Raw genomic sequence first — 12,013 nt, forward strand, 5'->3', positions numbered from 1 at the left:
ACCCATAGGTGGAGGGAGGCCACTCTCTCGTTTACCGTGGTGAACCCCAGTATTTGATACATCATAAAAACAAAATATTAGGTAAAGAAACATATGTTTGCAATTACAGATATGCAATGTTTCCTGTAGGTTTGCACGCTGCTGCAGTGAGGTTTGCAAAACTGCAGCAGGGATTTTTGGACACTCCTCCATATAGATATTCTCCAAATCCTTCAGGTTTCGGCACCGTCGCTGGGTAATACAGACTTTCAGCTTCCTTCAAAGATTTTCAAATGGGTTTAGGTCTGGAGCCACTCCAGGACCTCGAGATGCTTCTAACGGAGCCACTCCTGAGTTGCCCTAGCAGTGTGCTTCTGGTCGTTGTCATGCTGGAAGACCCAGCCATGACCCATCTTCAATGCCCTTACTGAGGGAATGAGGTTGTTGGCTAAGATCTCCTGATACATGGCCCCATCCATCTTCCCCTCAATACGGTGCAGTCATCCTGTCCCCTTTGCAGAAAAGCATCCCCAAAGAATGATGTCTCCACTTCCATGCTTCACGGTAGGGATTTTGTTTTTGGGGTGGTAATCATCCTTCTTCCATCAAACACGGCGAGTGGAGTTTAGACCAAAAAGCTTTATTTTTGGCTCGTCAGACCACATGACCTTCTCCAATTACTATTCTGGATCCTCCAGATTGTCATTGGCAAACTTCTGATGGGCCTCGACATGCGCTGGTTTGAGCAGGGTAACCTTGCGTGAGCTGCAAGATTTTAATCCATGGCAGTGTAGTATGTTACTAGTATGTTATGGTCTTTTCTGAGACTGTGGTCCCAGGTCTCTTCAGGTGGTTTCATTCTGGTTCTGATAGAGATTGGAACTGGTTCTGATAGGAGCTGGTTCCTGATTTTGATAGAGGGTTGCTCCTGGATCTGGTGAATATTTGTACCTGATTCTGATAGTTTGGACTTGTTTCTGATGGTTGCTTGTACATGGTTCTGGTGTAGATTTGTTCAAGGTTCTTATGGAGATTTTTGCCAGGTTCTGGTGGAGTTGGGACCTGGTTTTGATTAAGATTTCTTCCTGGTTCTGATGAAGATTTCTACAAGGTTCTGATGGATGTTTCTTCCTGTTTCTGATAGGTTTGACATGGTTCTGATAGACTTTGGATCTGGTTCAGATGGAGGTTTGTACATGGTTCTGATGAAGATTTGTACCAGGTTCTGATGGAGTTTGGACCTGGTTCTTATAGAGGTTTATTCCTGTTTCTGATGGAATTTGGATCTGCTTCTGATGGATATTTCTCCCTGGCTGTGATAGAACTTAATCTGGATGCAGGTTTGTACCTAGTTTTGATACTGGTTTGTACCTGGTTCTGATGGACATTTTTTCCTGGTTCTGGTGGAGGGTCCCTAACTGGTTCTGATGGAGCTTTTCTCCAGGTTCTGATGGATTTTGGAACTGGTTCTGATAGAGGTTTTCTGGTTCTGATTGAGTTTGGACCTGGTTCTGATAGTGGGTGACTAACTGGTCATGATGAAGAATTCCTCCTGGTTCTGATGGAATTTGGGTCTGGTTCCAATGGAGATTTGTTCCAGGTTCGGATGGATGTTGGACCTGGTTCTGATGGAGGTTTCCTTCTGGTTTTGTTGGAGTTTTGAACTGGTTCTGATAAGGGGTTCTTAACTAGTCCTGATGGGGAATTCCTCTTGGTTCTGATGGAGTTTGGACCTGGTTCTGATGGAGCGTTCTTAACTGGTTCTGATGAAGAATTCCTCTTGGTTCTGATGGAGTTTGGATCATGTTCTGATGGAGATCTGTACTTGGGTCTGATGGATGTTTCTCCGTGGCTCTGATACAGTTTGTACCTGGTTCTGATGGAGGTTTTTTTTTACTGATGGAGCTTTTTGCCAGGTTCTGATTGAGTTTGGTCTAGGTTCTGGTGGAGGGTCCCTAACTGGTTCTGATGGAGATTTCCTCCTGGTTTTGATGGAGTTTGGGTCCGGTTCTAATGGATATTTGTTCCAGGTTCTTATGGATCTTGTAACTGGTTCTGATAGAGGTTTCTTTCTGGTTCTGATTGAGTTTGGACCTGGTTCTGATAGTGGGTTCCTAACCTGTCCTGATGGAGAATTCCTCCTGGTTCTGATGGAGTTTGGGTCTGGTTCTGATGGAGGGTTCCCAACTGGTTCTGATGAAGAATACCTCCTGGTTCTGATGGAGCTTGAGTCTGGTTCTGATGAATGTTGGACCTGGTTCTGATAGAAGGGAACTCCAGATTCTGGCTGTGGTGGAGTTTTCTTCCTGGTTCTGATAGGTTTGACCTGGTTCTGATAGACTTTGGACCTGGTACAGATGGAGGTTTGTACATGGTTTTGATGAAGATTTATACCAGGTTCTGATATTTATTTCTGGTTCTAATGGACGTTTTTTCCTGGTTCTGATAGTTTTTCCATCTGATTCTGATGGATTTTAAACAAGGTTCTGGTAGAGTTTGGGTCTGGTTCTGATGGAGATTTGTTCCAGGTTCTGATGGATATTGGACGAGGTTCTGATAGAGGTTCTTCCTGGTTCTGACAGATTTTGGACCTGGTTCTGATGGAATGTTCCTAACTGGTTCTGATGGAGATTTCCACTTGGTTCTCACAGAGTTTGTGTCTGGTTTTGATAGAGACTTGTTCCAGGTTCTGATGCGCTAACAGCCTATATGCAAAATTCTATGAAATTGCCTTTTAAATTGAATCACTGTTGTCTAGCTGTTGGAACAGCAGTACATCAATTTAAGTACTCAACACAAAATGGCCGCCATGTAGTTGCCTCCTAAGATGGTCAAAGGGTTAGGGGTCGGGTCAGGTTTAGGCCTTAGAAATGAATGAAAATGAATGGAAGTCAATGCAAACTCCTCACAAAGACAGTAAAACAGGGATATTTGTGAGTGTGTGTGTGTGTGTTTGTGTGTCAGGGCTCTTGTGTGTGTCCGAGTTGGAGACAGGGAGAGAAGAAAGGTAGAGTCACATACAGACATATACAGTGCAAGATACACAGAGCTATAAATAGAACAGTGAGGAGTGAATCAGCCAATCAGCAAAGAGTGTCAGTGTAACTTAACACCTGCAGCATTTCTAATGCAGCACCTCACTATTGTCTCCCCCTGGCCTGGGCTTTTAACATGGAGGCGCATGTTCCAGAACTACCGCCCATAACTCGGAAACCGTAAGGGCCATCGACGTCATTCTTGGACCGTATTTCTCAGAACGGAAAGGGGAACGAGAATATTAACACTTTTTTTGTGAAATTATAATATTAAAGGCACAACACTAGGTCAAAAGAAAGGGAAAAATTGAGAAAAACACAAAAATGCTCTCGAACAACATCTAATAACTCGGAAACTATAAGGGCTATCGATTTGATTCATGCACCGTATGAATCAGCAGGCCTTGTTGAACAATCATGGAGCTTCTCAGGTTTCTACAAAACTCTGTATGGGAGGTGTGACCCTGTGAAAAAGTGGATCATTTTGACCATTTGTAACCCGAGTGAAGGTGAATTTTTCACTCTCAAACAAACCTACTTCACGAGAAAACAATAAAAGGTATCCAAACAATTCTTGGACCGCAGGTATCAGCAGGGATCGGTGAACAGTCCTGGAGATTTTCGTGTGTCTACATAAATCCGTGTAGGAGATGTGACAGTGTAGAAAAGTGGATAATTTTGAAATTTTAAGCGATTTTGGAAAGGACAGATTTGGTACTCCTAAACAAACCTTTTTTATGACAAAACGATAAAAGGTATGAAAACAATTCTTTCACTGTCAGCGCCAGCAAAGTCTGAAGATAAATCTGCACAAGGCTCATGTCTCTACCTCGAACGGTTTACGAGAGGCGGCGATTCGAAAACATGTGAGTTTAAGGATTTTTTGCTCAGATTTTTTCTGAAATTCCTATAGATTTCCTATACAGGGTGTGTTGACTTCGCGTTGCTTTGGGGCGTGTTGCCGGAAACTGTTTGTCCCACATCAAAGAGGGTGACATTGTCTTAATCGCGAAAGAGCATCCTACGTTTTGATGTATAATTTGTATAGGTAGAGTGAAAATTGAGTGAGTGAAGAGAGTTTGTTCGTTCTTTTTCAGGTTGTTCAAAAACCTGGAGTGTACACTCTAGCGACATGAACATTCCGTCATTAGATTACATTATAAAACTGAAAATCTGAAAAGATTATAATAAAGTTTGAATCCAAATTGTAGAAAAACTGTAAAAGATATCAAAAAGTTGAATGATACAATAATAGCAGAGGGTTTTAAAAGTTGAATGGCATTTCTAGCTGAAAGTATGCAGAAGTAGATAAATGGCAAAAACAGTGAAGTTTTAGCGGAATGTTTTGCCATTTTCCATTTATTTCAATGGGAGCAACAAATCCATAAAAAGCTGAATATTTTAAAAAGTATAAAGAGTATAAATACCAAAAATCGTAGCCGAATGTCCTAAATAAGCAGAATATTGCAGAAGTTGAACGGCAGAAATAGCACAAAGTATGCAGGAGTAGCGAATCAAAAAGTGTACGGAAGCAACCAGAATAATAAAGAATAAAGAGAAACAGGATCTCAAGTAGTTATTGTGTGAATGCTGAAGGCATTCACACAATAACTACTTCATGAAATGGCCCCCTCCTCTCCAAAGCTAATCATCATCATCCTCATTCTACCCGACACAGCTGTCTGAAGAACATTTCATTTTCATGACACTTATCCACTAAATTTCATCCAAAACGTATAAACTTGTAATTATCCTCTTCTGTGCTATTATGAGTGACAATTATCCAGAAATAACACAGTACTGGAAGCTAATGGAGCAGAGTGCACACTAGCAGCCAGCAAACTATAATTTCTACACTATAATGCACCCAGCATGCATAAGGTATGCACAGAAATTATATCATGAGAGAAGATGCTAAAAAGACAACTTTTTCCTTGTTAGAAAGGTGAGTGTCTCTAGTTTGTTTTGATATGAGACAAGTGGGGAAAGGTACTTTTGTAAAGTTTTGTTTACCCAGTCAGCCGGGTCTGAGGAACCTTTAACCCCTTACACCTTAGCATACCGGTACCAGGATAAAAAGGAAAAAAAAAACTGGGTTAAATGCCGGTAGGTTTTTTTTTTCTTAAATCCCTCGCAAGAGGAGCCTTTAATGTTCACAATTCCCAAATGAGTTTTGCACAAATATATATAGTTTTACAGCAACGTTTGACAGGCAATGACATTTAAAGGTCCCCCAGACATGGCTGACTCTGAACAAAACCGTAACAAAACACCTTTCTTTTTGTAGCAACCCCCACCCCGCCAAATTCAATATCATGAACTACACACTTTTTTTAACAAGGCATAACCGGTCTTTCTAGCACCTTGTGTGGTGATGTAATTAGCATCGTAGTTCATGTGCGCTGGGTGCGCTTTATGTTTGAAGCAGGCTCTGGTTGCTGCACACATGTCCAATCCCCTGGCTGCAAATGTTACCAGACAAAACAGTTCAAACTAGTCACCAGTCCAGCAGCATGTCGCAGCAGAGCAAAGAGAAGCACCTAGAGTAGTGCCTCAAGCGACAGGTAATCAAGTTCCAAATCCTAGAGCTGTCCCTCCTACTGTAGTGTTGCAAGAAACCCCAGAGCCACCCAGTATTCAGCCACACACACCGTTTACTGCAGAATTAGAGGTAATTCGACAAAGGTCATGTAATGCAGGCCCCTCTAACATTGCAATCATTCAAGACCATACCTTGAGACATAGAGGGGGAGACATGCGGGGTCTTGTTCACGAGTGAGGGAAGAATGGAGTGGGAGATCGACAGACGGATCGGTGCGGCTGCCACAGTAATGGGGGCGCTGTGCCGGTCTGTTGTGGTGAAGAGAGAGCTGAGCCGAAAAGCGAAGCTCTCGGTTTACCGATCAGTCTACCTATGGCCATGAACTTTGGGTCATGACCGAAAGAACGAGATCCCGGATACAAGCGGCTGAAATGAGCTTCTGGCCTGGGAACGCCTTGGGCTCCCCCCGGAGGAGCTGGAGGAGGTGTCTGAGGAGAGGGACGTCTGGGTGTCTCTGCTGAGTCTGCTGCCCCAGCGACCCGGTCCCGGATAAAGCAGAAGACGACGAGTACGAGTACGACATATTTTAGTTCCAGTTAGTATAAATACATAAATGTATAAATGCACAAAAAGGAGAAAATAAATGAACAAATAGATAAATAAATACATTTATATGTGTATTTATTTATTTACATATTTATTTTTCATTTTTGGTTCCTCATACAAAGAGCTGTCGAAGGACACCTGGAAGAAAATTGTAGACCTCGACCAGGCCGGGAAGAGGGAATCTACAATAAGCGAGCAGGTTCGGATGGATAAATAAACTGTGGGAGCATTTGTAAGAAAATTAAAGACATACAAGACCATTGATAATCTCCCTTGATCTGGCCCCCCAAGCAAGATCTCATCCCATGGGGGCACAATGTTCATGAGAACGGTGAGCAAAAATCCCAAAACCACACGGACGGACCTGGTGAATGACCTGCAGAGAGCTGGGACCAAAGTAACAAAGGCTACCATCAGTAATACACTACGCCGAGAGGGACTCAATACTTGCAATGCCAGGCATGTCCCCCTGCATAAGCCAGTACATGTCCAGGCCTGTCTGAAGTTTGCCAGAGAGCATATGGATGATCCAGAAAAGGATTGGGAGAATATCATATGGTCAGATGAAACCAAAATAGAACTTTTTTGCACAGCCTGAACTCATCGTGTTTGGAGGAAGAACCTGAGTTGTATATTTACTTGCAAGAACACCATTCCTACTGTGAAGCATGGGGGTGGAAACATCATGTTTTGGGGCTGTTTTTCTGCAAAGGGGACAGAACGACTGATCCGTATTAAAAGAAGAATAAACAGGGCCATGTATCAGATTTTAAGCAAAAACCTCCTTCCATCCGTAAGAGCATTGAAGATGGAACATGGCTGGGTCTTCCAGCATGGCAATGATCCCAAACGCACCACTCGGGCAATGAAGGAGCGGCTCCGTAAAATAATTTAAAAGGTCCTGGTATGGCCTAGCTAGTCTCCAGACATCAACTCCATTGAAAGAAAGAAAAATGGAGGGAGTTGAAAGTCTGTGTTGCCCAGCAACAAGCCCCAAAACATCACTGCTGTAGAGGAGATCTGCATGGAGGAATGGGCCAAAATACCAGCTACAGTGTGTGCAAACCTGATGAAAACTTACAGGAAACGTTTGACCTCTGTCATTACCAACAAAGGTTATGCTACAAAGTATTGAGTTGAACTTTTGTTACTGACCACATATTTATTTTCCACCATAATGTACAAATAACTTCTTTAAAAATCTTATCCTTTTCCATAGGCTCTATTTTGGCCTGCTCCACTCCACTCAGCCCGTTTTATGACCCTTTCTATTACTAGCTTTTCTGGCACCTGGTTGGCAGCAGATCCAGTTGGGCTGAGCAGCACTGAAATTTGACATGAACTGCTGTTCACCGATTGGCCATATTTCATGGTCAGGCACATGAATCCTCGAGCAGAAAAACAACCAAGTTTTACAAACACGCTACACTACAGGCAAGCCATGGAATTTTCACGATAACCCCTGGTGCAATGATGAGGTGCAGGCTTTTCAGTGCATCAGGTAATAATCAGCAGCAGCTGCTGGTGTCTCAGAAAAAGTGTTTCATAACTGTGGTCGTATGGTTATGAAGCACAGCACAAGTCGCTGATGGCTGGAAGTGGGGGTTCAAGCCACACCTCCAACAGTAAGTCAGTTACTGGAAACACAAAAGGTTTTGTGCTAAGCAGAGTGAGGTTGAGTGGAGTGTAGCCATGCAATGCTAGAACTGTGAATGACAAACAGGCATTACATATTCAATCTAATGTGAATGCCGCAGGCAAAATAATCAACGTGTTACATGCCGCCCCCCTTCCATTAATGACTGACAGCTATATACAAAAGTTAATATGGTGCAAAGCAAAATAGTTGGATGAAAAGATAATACTATTTTCACCTTAAACACATCTTCAACCTCCTGAACAGAGTTCGCAACAATCAGTGTCTTCTGGCCAACATCAGGACTGAAATCCAACGCTCCCAGCAGTACTGATATCTTGTTGCTCTCAAAGGTCATTAGGATAACCTTTACAAAAACAAAAATGGATATTTTAGTGCACATATTTATACTATATATTTCATTTGAAATTGTAAATTTTTCATTTTCACTCTTGAAACACAAGTGTGGTTCCATGAGTTCAATGGATTTTTGCTGACCCTCAGCAGTTTCTCATATTTTGGTTGCAGTTTACACTCACTGGCCATTTTATTAGGTACACCTGTCCAATTGCTCGTTAACACAAATTTCTAATCAGCCAATCACATGGCGGCAATTCAATGTATTTAGGCATGTAGACATAGTCAAGACGATCTACTGCAGTTCAAACCGAGTATCAAAATGGGGAAGAGAGGTGATTCAGGTGACTTTGAACGTAGCATGGTTGTTGGTGCCAGACGGGCTGGTCTGAGTATTTCAGAAACTGCTGATCTACTGGGATTTTCACACACTACCATCTCTAGGGTTTACAGAGAATGGTCCGAAAAAGAGAAAATATCCAGTGAGCAGCAGTTCTGTGGGCACAAATGCCTTGTTGATGCCAGAGGTCAGAGGAGAATGGCCAGACTGGTTCGAGCTGGAATGTTTCCAGTACCTTGTTGAATCTACGCCACGAAGGATTAAGGCAGTTCTGAAGGCAAAAGGGGCTCCAACCCGGTAATAGCAAGGTGTACCTAATAAAGTGGCTGGTGGGTGTATATTGAAGGACAAAACTATTTCTATCAAAATCATCAACTTTTTACCCAAAGTCTTAAAAAACAATATTTAATTAGTAACAACTTTTAGCTGTTTTAGGAACAAGAAACCAGTCAACCTCCTCTTCCACTGATCAGACATCACTTGAATATTTTTTTTCTAAAAAGACTGATCAACTTTCAAGCAACAAATAAATACCACCGGCCATATTAAATTTAACTAACCTGCTGAATGTTACCATAGAGCGCAGCTTCCTCAGGGACAGTTATGACAATTGAGGGGTTTGGCATATGACAAGAGATTAGATCTTCCATGGGACTAGTCCATTTTTTGGCTGCAGCAACCAGCTGCCGAGGACAGGATGTCTTCTCTTCACTGGCACTCACCTTCTGAAAATGTTGTAAGATGGTTGCCATCTGAAAAAAGAGCAGAGCATCAATATATATGCCTACACTTAAAACATAAAAAGTTACAACACTTCAAATCCCTGTTCACCATGTAATGTTTCTCTGGTGCATTACATATGGCTGACAAAACAAACCATTGCTTTGCAAACTGAAAGACTGGTTAGTTGTGTAAAGAACAAAGGTGATGATAGCCCAAAATACACACACAATGTGCAAATGGTTCAGTAATGCACATGTGACTCTAGCTACTAAACAAATAAGTGATTGTGCCTAAAACAGCCTGCAACTGCTGTTCTATATCAAAAGCCATTTGGGACAGAAGCTAAAATTCTAATTTATTTAGCCTTACAATGATTTCAGAATGGAGTAAGTAGCATATGCATTCCTAAAAATGTTGATTTGCATCTGTTTGATGACATGCACTGTAGCAGGTCCTATTTCATAAGAAAAAACGGAGCCGTTACCTGATCAGGTGCAAGAGTGAAGAGCTGGTCAGCCTCATCTAATAGCAGATGATGCAGCCGCAGGAAAAGAAAGCAGTGACAAGACAGCAGACGCACGAAAGTGAAAGGGGTGGTCACTAAAACCAGGCCTTTGGTAAAGAAAATAAAACATTTAAATTTAGATCTAACTAAAGTAAAATATATTCAGAAACTTTCTAAATAGAATAACCAGGTCTAAATTCTGATTTGCTTACAGTTTTTGGGGATTTTTACAGCCTTGACTTCATCTTTCCCAGTGCCCACCAGGACAATAACTGGGTGGAGGCTGCGAGAAACCTTGCTGTCCTCCAGTAGGTCGTATACCACCTGAGCCTTCTCCCAGCCTGGACACAGCAGCACTGCTATGGGCTGCATGCAAACAATCTTTAGAAAAAATAAACAAATATAAGTGGTTTTGTGTTTTACACAATATTTACTCACCCCTGAGCTAGAGAGCTGGGATAAGAGGATGGAATTCAAAAGTATGTGGGTGAGGAGAGGGATAAGGTAGCCAAGTGGCTCGTCAGCATTCTGGGAAATAATTAAAGTATTGCATCCACGCGCCACAGCTGGCCAACTGTAGCGGTCAGATGGAAAAAGAGTGTGGTAGTTTTTCCGATTCAAGACCTGCAGATAAATCAGAAGTTACACTGAGATTTATTTTATAATAATCTGTCATAATGGAACTAAAATGCAACTGCTTTACTGTAGGAATGGGCAATATGGACATAATGTTATAACATTTTATGGTATTTATTGCGATGACAAAAAGCATTTAAAAATTCTGTATTTTTGTCTAGAAATCTTTCACTGCATGGCAGTCTTATAAGTTCAACTTCTACAATAAAGCCTACCTTACCATATCAAAAAAAGGACGTCACTACAACAGATCTAGTACTTGGCTTAGATTAAAAGCCAAACACACCTCAGATAAAATAGTAACAAAATGGACAGGTGATCCATACACCAATCTCACTATTGGGGTCATATCCTGTCAACAATTAGCTAAATAAACAATTGACTGTGGTCAAGTGGTATAACTTTTAAACTTGGGGCATTTTTAAATGTTCCAGAATTTCCTAACTTTCTGACAATTTGAAGGCATAGTTATATTTATAGGCAAGTTATAAAGGCATAAGTTTAAAATCAAAGGAATGAAATAAAAAGTAATACTTAATGTGATACAAAAATGATTAGATTATGGCAATTACTCTAAACCTTGGAGGAAAACAAATCTCACATAAAACTGATTGCAGGATCATATCCCTGACATTAACATGTATTTACCCAGCTTTCTAACCATAAGACCAGACAGAGATTTAGAGAGGAGTGGCAAAAGCAAAACAGGTGGATCAGTAGTGCTGTGAACAGCAGACAGTGTAATCCGGAACATATTGTAAAATATTGTTTCTGTAGCCCTAATATTGAACTATGACCATTACGTTTTTGTCCATATTATCTTCCCATACATCTCCAGTATTATTCTAGAGGGTTAGTACACTTTTCCAACAGCACAATTCAAGCTGTTTTCAAGGTACATTTTCAAATTTTCCCAGCGCCACACTTTGGGGATAAAAAGGCAGAAAGAGCCCAAAAGACATCAGAAGCAGGACACACATGACGGAACATTGCCAAACCACAACTACAGGGGTTGGACAATGAAACTGAAACACCTGGTTATAGACCACAATAATTTATTAGTATGGTGTAAGGCCTCCTTTTGCGGCCAATACAGCGTTAATTCGTCTTGGGAATGACATATACACGTCCCGCACAGTGGTCAGAGGGATTTTAAGCCATTCTTCTTGCAGGATAGTGGCCAAGTCACTAAGTGATACTGGTGGAGGAAAACGTTTCCTGACTCGCTCCTCCAAAACACCCCAAAGTGGCTCAATAATATTTAGATCTGGTGACTGTGCAGGCCATGGGAGATGTTCAACTTCACTTTCATGTTCATCAAACCAATCTTTCACCAGTCTTGCTGTGTATATTGGTGCATTGTCATCCTGATACACAGCACCGCCTTCAGGATACAATGTTTGAACCATTGGATGCTGTTGGATGGGTGCAAAAACTTATCACTCATGTAAAAACTTTGTGTTGCAAGGCACCTGCACTATGCCTTCCTCCCTGTGTGTGTGAGATCATTGTTATCTTTGTGAGAACCAGCCTCCTTTCTTTCTCACACACACACACCCTGTCTGAACTGTCTGTTGAACTGTGCATATAAATAAAAAGATAGGGTGTCAAAAACTTGGTAGTTTCACTGCAAAGTGGGCTACCCTTGCTGCAA

The 12,013-nt window shown here is 41.7% G+C and overlaps 1 protein-coding gene across 4 annotated transcripts in view; it reads right to left on the reverse strand.

The window, feature by feature from the left end:
- The window catches only part of tdrd12 (tudor domain containing 12), a 140,802-nt gene that overhangs the window by 52,373 nt on the left and 76,416 nt on the right, over window positions 1-12,013 (reverse strand). For 3 of the 4 annotated variants that reach the window (XM_047383579.1, XM_047383569.1, XM_047383601.1), the window contains exons 17-21: window positions 10,162-10,347; window positions 9,936-10,089; window positions 9,703-9,830; window positions 9,056-9,247; window positions 8,037-8,165 (exon numbers count right to left, since the gene is read on the reverse strand). In XM_047383579.1, the coding sequence (XP_047239535.1) occupies window positions 8,037-8,165; window positions 9,056-9,247; window positions 9,703-9,830; window positions 9,936-10,089; window positions 10,162-10,347 (789 nt within the window). The remainder of the gene's footprint in view (window positions 1-8,036; window positions 8,166-9,055; window positions 9,248-9,702; window positions 9,831-9,935; window positions 10,090-10,161; window positions 10,348-12,013) is intronic. The other variant, XM_047383589.1, reaches the window with a different exon arrangement.

The sequence above is a fragment of the Girardinichthys multiradiatus genome, chromosome 2 (assembly GCF_021462225.1).
Source record: "Girardinichthys multiradiatus isolate DD_20200921_A chromosome 2, DD_fGirMul_XY1, whole genome shotgun sequence".
In the NCBI taxonomy this organism is placed as follows: Eukaryota; Metazoa; Chordata; class Actinopteri; order Cyprinodontiformes; family Goodeidae; genus Girardinichthys; species Girardinichthys multiradiatus.